Consider the following 8363-nt stretch of genomic DNA (forward strand, 5'->3'; position numbering starts at 1 on the left):
ACCCTTCACTGAATCATAACATCCACCGTAAACGTTGGACCACAGTATGTGGGTTGGCGCCTCTTCTTTTTCTGAAAAAAGAAAATTGAATTCAGATATTAATTTATCTTTTGTAAGAGAAGAGTTCAACAGTACATATCTATGCTTGGTTTTTTATGTGCCAAAAGTCAAACTATGACCATATTTATTTCACGGAAAAGTCGAGAAACAAAATAGCTACTCCACTGCTATCATCCATTCACCACATACATATTAATATATGTAATATTTAATTATAATTTTATATTTAGAATAATTAATTCAAGCTCATAAATCAAAGTGTGAAATTAAAATTATCTATTTTATGCTATAAAATAAATTTACCACATAGTTTTCTTGGAGAAAGGAACAAGACAACTATCTTACACATTTGCAACTTATGGGCCGAATGACTTCTTTATATAGGGCTTCATTATGATTCTTTGGGCTATTTAGATTGGGCTGGCAAGGCTTGAACTCCGATTTGGATATTTCATGATATTATTGGTTTTTTTTTTCAATCTTTTTCTTTTAAAAAGCCCAGCTCGTTTATATTAATGAGTATATTTTCCCGAGCATGAAGTTACTTGGATCTCTGAAACAAATATCATAACAATTGTATTTATATCTAAAAAAGATTGCTTACAAAAACACTCCTTTCAAACTAAAAGTTTTGTGAAAATAGGCGCCTCTTTTCTCCTCAACTTGTAACCTTTGTTACCTGAAGCACGATATAAAACATATTTACCGTACCAATTGGTACTATCTTAGCTATCCTACAGCTGCAGAAAAAGTGACTGATAGCATCTCTCTAGTTCCTACAATTAGAAATGATAAAAAAGAACCGATTAAAAATAATATATATTGTTAGATTTTTAAAAATAACTAAGGGTTCGATTTTCTGTTTTTCATCACCTTTCCATCTTCTTTATTGTCATTTTCGTTATTTATATTATTCATTTAAAAATTACGATAAATATCAACTAAAATTTAATAGAAAAATATAACATGATGATATTCTATAATCACATTGACATAATAAATGATAACTTTCAATGAATGATTGGTAAAGAAATGATTAAAAAGAAAACTTATGCAATGTTTTTTAACTTTTTTTCACCTGGCCGATTAAATGCATTTTTATTGTCTACCACTTTATTTTTTGCATGGACATGCATCTCGGTTAGAGCACATCGATAAATAAAACAGGAACTCCAATTATTAACCACACCTTTAACCTTTTCGTGAAAAGAACTTTCTTGAAGAAAGAAATGTATAGGGATAATCTTATGCGGTGGTTGGATATGAAGTAATTATCTAAGTTAAGCTTCGATTCATTGCACCAATTCATGATTTTTCAATTGTTTGGTCACTGCTGTGTCTTGTCATGAAAAAAGTGAGAGCACATAGAATTCCATAATCACCAAAAGTTCATTTTAGATTCTGAAATTGTTCATTTCAACTACCTTTCAGGATTTCTAAAAATTAGAGAAAATATTCAACTAACAACTTTATTTCAAGGAATAATTACACTAATAGCCATTTATATTCTCCCTTCATTTCAATTCAGGTACGGAATTTCTTTTTATTTTATTTAATCATTTAATTTTAATTTTTTATAATTTAGTCCCTTTTAAAAAATTCATATGTTATAATTTTATTTTTTATTTTTTTTACCAATCTTTAATTACTAAAATGACTAAACTGTAATAAAAGTTAAAACTAAAACATATTAGATTGACATATTATTATCTAAGCTTTGTATATATACTGTAATAAATAGAAAAATGATAAGAATTATGAATATTTTAGATTTTGATAATAGATGATTGACACATATTTTATTATTTAAAATTAATAAATATATTATCAATCATCTATCAGTTTAATATATAGATAAAAACACATATCAAGCCTAGATAAAAAAACTTCTTTTAACAATAAAGAAAGTAATGCTTCGTCTAACTTTAAAATTTCTATCATTTTTAATAAAAAGAATATATAGCTCATATTTCAGCTTTAAACTAATATCATATGATTGATATAATTTGATATCTCATTTGTTTATTGATATAATTCACATTTCACCTATTTATTTGATGAGTATATAGATTGGGTTTGGACGTGTCACATGCGTGTAGTCCATAAACTGTCAAATTAATGTGCCTTTCTGAGTTTTACAATTGTAAGTTTCAAACACCTTTGGCAAAATGTGTTTGATGCTTTCTTAATAAGAAATGAGTACAAAATAATTATAATCTAATTTAATAAAATTACTTGTAAAAGAATACAAAGAAAGCTTGTTCATAAAATGAAAGTCCGGAGGATTTGGCATCTTGAATTTTGTGTTTATGTCCTTAATTGTGTGTCATCTTTCATTTTTATTTCTTGTCAGTGTTGTTGAGACGTAGAACTTCAAAATAACTCTCACTTTTAAAATCTTCCTCTACTTTGTTTGTTCTTATTCTTTTCATATTAACCGTGTTTATTAAATAAATTAACTAAACAATTTTAATTAATTTAATTTATTTCAGTAATTAATTACTTTGACCAGGCTTGAAATTTTAGGCCGAAGTCGGCATTCTGGGCCTCAATTGTTGGACCACAAAATTATGGTTGAAACATCCATCTCAATAGTTTTCTTGATCTTGTAATTGTCAGTGGAAAAACTTTAATTAAATGTATCACATACATCAAATTGCTCAATATTATATTAGGAATTGAAGAAGAGAAATTCTTGAAATTATGATCTACAAAATGTAAAGTTTGCTGAAAACGTTAAAGTCAAAATAATAAAAGAAGGACAAAAACAAAAGAAGAAATTGAAGAGAAAATATGAAAATTATAATCAAATTGCTCGATTTGAACTCTACCCTTGTAATTGGATTCATGAAATATATCATGAAGTTTTCTCCACAATATATTAAAAGAGAAAAAGAAAAACATTGAATTGATAACTAAAATTATATACTTTCAGAACTTTTCAAACTTGTTTAAAACGAGGTAGCTAGCTAGATTTTCTTGTCTGAATGCATGTTAGAGACTGAATGGCGATATTGGCACGGCTCAATCAGATTAAAGAACTCAGCAGGCAGCTGAGTGCTTCGATTTGATTGAACCATGCCAACATCAGATTTCCTCCAACTCTACATATTATATACGTACATGCTTTTTATCAAGAAAAACGAAGCACCGCCAATTAATTTGCATGCACCAATTTAATCACGACGACATATAAAAGAAAAGGGAGATCAGTAACAAACCAAGAAAAGAAAAAAAGAAGAAGAAGATGTATATAATATAATAACATAACAATAAGAATGGTTCCACAAATCTATGCTTTATATAAGCAATTGTAATGAGATATAGGAGTAAAATCTGTTGATTGTGTATGTTAATAATTTGACCACTATTCACCGAAAGGTTCCCACCTTGCTTCTTTATTATTATTATTATTATCATTATTATTTTTGGTTACAGAAAGTTGCTACTTTAATTCTTCTATTACACCTAATGGTTTGGGCAGGTTTGATCTATCAGGCGTGTCGGATAATTGTTGGAAATTACAACAATTATATGATTCTGCTATCATTAATTGGTTAATAATTGTCATCGCGTTGCTGTCATCCTATCATCACCATTCCTCAAATCTCTCTTCACCCTTTTGTGAAGAAGAAGATATATTTGATGTCATTGCATTTTATACTAAAAGTGTAATAGAACTAATAGTTACAGTAAATCTATCCAACCCAGTTTGATCCGGATTAGAAAGGGAATTATGTAAACTTTTCTGATTTTTTATGTATTTATATATAATGGTGTAAATGTGTAATGATTTGGGTGCTCTTAGTAAAATTTGTATTTGAGGTTAGAGTTTTTCTTTTCTTTTTTTAGAGTTTGAAATTTAAAATTAATTACTTGTCTTTATCTTAGTTAATGCTATTATGCATAAATTCTAAAGAGAGATTTTTACCTAAATTTAGTATATACACCGTAATTAATAAGAAAATGATATGTATGTATGAGTGTTTCACATTTTAATATTGAATAATTGACACATATTTCATTATTTAAAACTAATAAATATGTGCTAATTATTCATCGATTTGATGTATAGATGAGCTTATACACCAAATCTAAGTAAGAATTTTTCAACTTTAAATAACTTAATATCTCTCATTTATTCAATACTTTGATTTTTTTTTCTTTCTGTTTTATTATCTCTCTCTTCTTTTTTTTTTTCTTTTTTTTCTGTTTTTTAATCTATATAAATTTTCGCTCTTTCTCTCCTTCTTTGGAGTTTTCTTCTTATTTCTTCAAATGTCAATTAAGTCAATAAAGAAGAGCAGATAAATTATCTCCCCATGTTGCTCTTTTCCTGAGATTGTTTGGGAAAGAATCCTGCAGGCCAATCTCTTTCAAAGAGGTTGTTTATGGTGGAAAAGAGAAATCAATAACTTCTCTAGAAAGACAGAGGTAAGTCAATGTCGAGTTGTGTCAGAAGATAAAGCCTTTTTATAACATTCTTATCTAACCTATCAAATGTTATAACATTTTTATCTATTAGATTTGACTATAATTATTCTAAATTTATTAAAAATAAATTCTAATTTTCATAATCGAGTAAATCGTCATAAAATAATAATATTTTAGACATTCATTTTAAATTTAATGCATATAATTACTCAATTAATTAAATTAATAGAATAACATTTTAAGCGTTTATTTATTTGGTGGAATTGCCACGTATGAAATTAAATACGATTTTACAAAGAAATAGCTAATTTCTTTCTCAATAAAGATGGGAAACATGCCCAATATCATAAACATGGCCTGTTATATTTGCCCAACTTACGAGGATTCTAATCTGAATTTTTATTGCTTTGCCTCTTTAAAATTATCTTTAATACGGTGTAGTTAATTCAAGATAAATAAATGTTATAAAGCCATGAACTTGAGACTAAAATAAAAAAGAAATGTTCAATTAAAGAAACTGAAAATTGATGATGAAGCTAATGTTTTATAAGAGAGAGAAATTACGTAATGAAGACAATGACGGTTTTGATTATGGACTTTCCTATTCACGGATTGCAATAAATATCCTCATCTGCCTACTAAATATCTAGAGTTGGATATTTATTTTTCAGCATTCAAAAAGAAATATTATATTGGTCTACCTTAACATTACACTAAATCATAGTTAAATATTGAAAATAAAAATTCAATATTAAATTTTTATTGAATAAGAAGAAAATATAGCACACTCAGGAATATTTACTTTTTCTTTTTTATTTATTATTCTAGGTAAAGCAGTGCAGTAAGATGTTGGTGTGCTAATTGCAGAGGTACAGAGATATGGCTATGCAAGTGCCTTAATTTCCTTAACTAATTCTGCAATAAACTTATCCTGAATTTCTTCATTTAACAAGAACTCCCTCCACTTCTTATGGTTTGCTCTTATGGATTTACTTGGCTCTTTCTCAACTTCCACCATCACTCTTCTCACAGCTTTGTCAATATCCTCCTTCCCAAAGTACCCATCTTCATTTCTCCTATTTACCTCAACCCCAGCCTTCATGCACTCGGAAAAAAGCTTGGAGTTCAAGCACTGGTCACCTTTTAAAGGCAGCAGCACCAATTGACAGTCATTGATCACGGCTTCAATTAAAGAGCTAAAACCTGAGTGGCACAAGTAGCATCCTACACTTTTATGCGCTAAAAGAAGCTGCTGTTGAACCCAACCTGTATGCACAATCCCTCTATCCTTCGTCCTCTCCAAGAATCCTTCTGGCAAAGTCCTGTTGATCTCGTCATACGCATCAACCCCAACTGAGAAATTCATGATTAGAATAAATGGCAAACCAGTGAGTTCCAAACCAAGAGCAAGCTCTTTTATTTGGTCATCTTGCAAGAACGTTTCGCTTCCAAAAGAGCATAAGATGACAGATTTAGGAGGAAACTGGCCTAACCATTTATCCCATTTTTCCTCAAGCAAACCTGACGTTGGCTCAGGGACAAGAGGGCCGGCCAAGAGAACCCGTTTCTGAAACTGGTTCAATAAGAAATTTATATAAGGTCCTTCCATTTCGTTGCATGTCTTAAAGACAATGGCATCACATTTATGATGGCCTTCGGTGACTCTATCGAATACACTAGGGCCATTGTCAAAATGCTTAAATACATATGATATGTTTTGAGCTTGGAATTCTTTCATTGAAATAAGTGGAGATGAAGGAAACCCCGTTGGCGGTTTCATGAGATCGTCAACATTTGTTGCGGTAGATCTAGCAGGGACCATAATGTAAGCTCCAGATATGGCAGAGAAAACAGAGAATCCTATTGTTTTAATACCAAGTTCAGAGGCAATTTCTGGTATCCATTGTATAAGGAAATCAAACAGAATGAAATGGGGTTTGAGTTGAGATAAAAGGGTCTTGATTTGAGGCTGCATGAGATCTATAGCCTTCTTGAAAAGATCAGCCATGGCTGGAGTCATTTCTGAAGTGTTGTCAAGGCCTTGAGGAAGACCCGCAACAGGAGGGATTGAGATGGGGATGATCCTGGAATTAGGAGTTGGTAAAAGAGAAGACTTAATGCGAGGGATATTACCTGAAGCAGATAGGAAAGACACTTCAATTCCATGTAGAGAAAGCTTGTTGCAAAGCTGCACAAATGGATTTATGTGACCAAATGCAAGCCATGGAAACATCACTATGTGAATCTGAGATGGGATTCTGGTGCAGGTGGACATCTTTGTTGTTGAATGTTCAAGTGCTCTTACTATCTTTTTCCTGAAAATGACCAAGAAGCTCGCGTCATTTAAAGTGAGAAATACATAGAGAATCAATCATCTGCTTGAGGTGGTAGCTAGATCTTGTGGTTGGAAAAGTTTGCTAGGATTAGTTGAGTTACAACTTGCAACTAATGGTCTAGTAAAAAGTTATTGCAATCGAGACCGATTACTCATCAATGCAGACAATACTGACGGTGCAGTCAAAATTTTTTACTGATGACTTACCTAAGAATATAATGAAATGAGCCTTCTAGAAATCCTGCAAAGGAAGAAAAGTTAGAGAGAATATAAGCTTACCTTTACATATCCTTGCCTCTCCTAATCCCAGTAGTCTAAGGAGATGTCTTTTTATTTAATAATATCATGGCCCATCCGAGCTACTTTGCCTCTCCTACCTTTATAGGATTCAGCTTTCTTTGTCCTTTTTGTATTTGTGGTGTCATCATTTACTATTCTTTGATCATATAAATAAATGCATTACATAGCTGGCTTGGAGTGAACCGTAATTCCAACTGAAATAATGTGCGAACAACCTCGTCGAATTTTATTTTTTTTATTGAAACTTAATATTGAATAACACCAAAAAAAAAAAACCGAGTAAAATTCTAAAAAAACCAAAAATCAGACTGAACTATTCTTGTTAGGACCGTTAGATTATTTTTTATAAGTTCAATTTAGATTTTATAAAAATCAAAATTATATCGGTTGAATTTTATATTAAAAAATTGAAATCCACTCCAAATCAGCTTATTGTTTTTGACTTTTTCATCAAATCAAGCTCAGACAAATTTCAATGGATTTGCATGCTTGAAAACAAAACCAATAGCCTAATCCATTAACCAATCATCAGTTACAGCTGCAGCTAGGGTTAGAGCACGGATCGGTCCAATTCGGTTATTTATAAATCATCAGTATCGTACCAAACCTCGGTTCTTTTAAAATTGAAGGTACCAGTATTGTACCAAACATAAAAGGATCCATACCGTATTGTATCAATTTTTACGGTTAAATATAGTTCGGTTCGGTGCTATTTTCGGTTCTAAAAAATTTAAAAAACACAATTTTAATCTCATCTTTAATCAAATACATATAGAGAAAATATGATTACCAACCTAAAGAAAGTAGCATGAAAATCTGAATTAGAATTGTAATCTCATTCTTGAACAACCTGTTTTGCAATTCAGTCATTTGCAAATATAATAATTCATTTAATGTTCAAATACAAACCATTAAAATATATGTTACTGCTCGCATAAAAATATTTTGTAGATGGCAATCATTAAAACAAATAAATTTACAAACTTTATGTAGCATTAAGTCCAAAACATTATAAGAGCTCTAAAGAATACAAACTACAATCTAGAACAGCAATATAACAACTTCAAATCCAAAAAAGAACATCAGCTCCACAAAAGAAGAACATCAGCAACATGAGTACTCACCCCAACAACTGTAAAAAGAAAAAAGCAAATCAACTAATAAAATGAACCATAATTTTTTTATAACTTAATTTTAACCAAAATTAAATTAACAATACTATATACATTATATA

General features: G+C 30.2%; 1 protein-coding gene across 2 annotated transcripts; it reads right to left on the reverse strand.

Annotated features, from left to right (window-relative positions):
• Positions 1-5225: 5225 nt before the first annotated feature.
• LOC8271431 (anthocyanidin-3-O-glucoside rhamnosyltransferase) lies at positions 5226-7126 on the reverse strand. Of its 2 annotated transcripts, none has more exons than XM_025156346.2 (2): positions 7109-7126; positions 5226-6809 (listed from the first exon to the last, which is right to left on the reverse strand). In XM_025156346.2, exon 2 carries the CDS (start codon positions 6767-6769, stop codon positions 5378-5380), a length of 1392 nt encoding a protein of 463 aa, XP_025012114.1. In that variant the 5' UTR covers positions 6770-6809; positions 7109-7126; the 3' UTR covers positions 5226-5377. The 2 variants fall into 2 exon arrangements, with proteins under 2 accessions (XP_025012114.1, XP_048229487.1); XM_048373530.1 differs by lacking the exon at positions 7109-7126 and adding an exon at positions 7037-7055.
• Positions 7127-8363: the final 1237 nt, after the last annotated feature.

Source organism: Ricinus communis, chromosome 5 (assembly GCF_019578655.1).
Source record: "Ricinus communis isolate WT05 ecotype wild-type chromosome 5, ASM1957865v1, whole genome shotgun sequence".
NCBI lineage: Eukaryota > Viridiplantae > Streptophyta > Magnoliopsida > Malpighiales > Euphorbiaceae > Ricinus > Ricinus communis.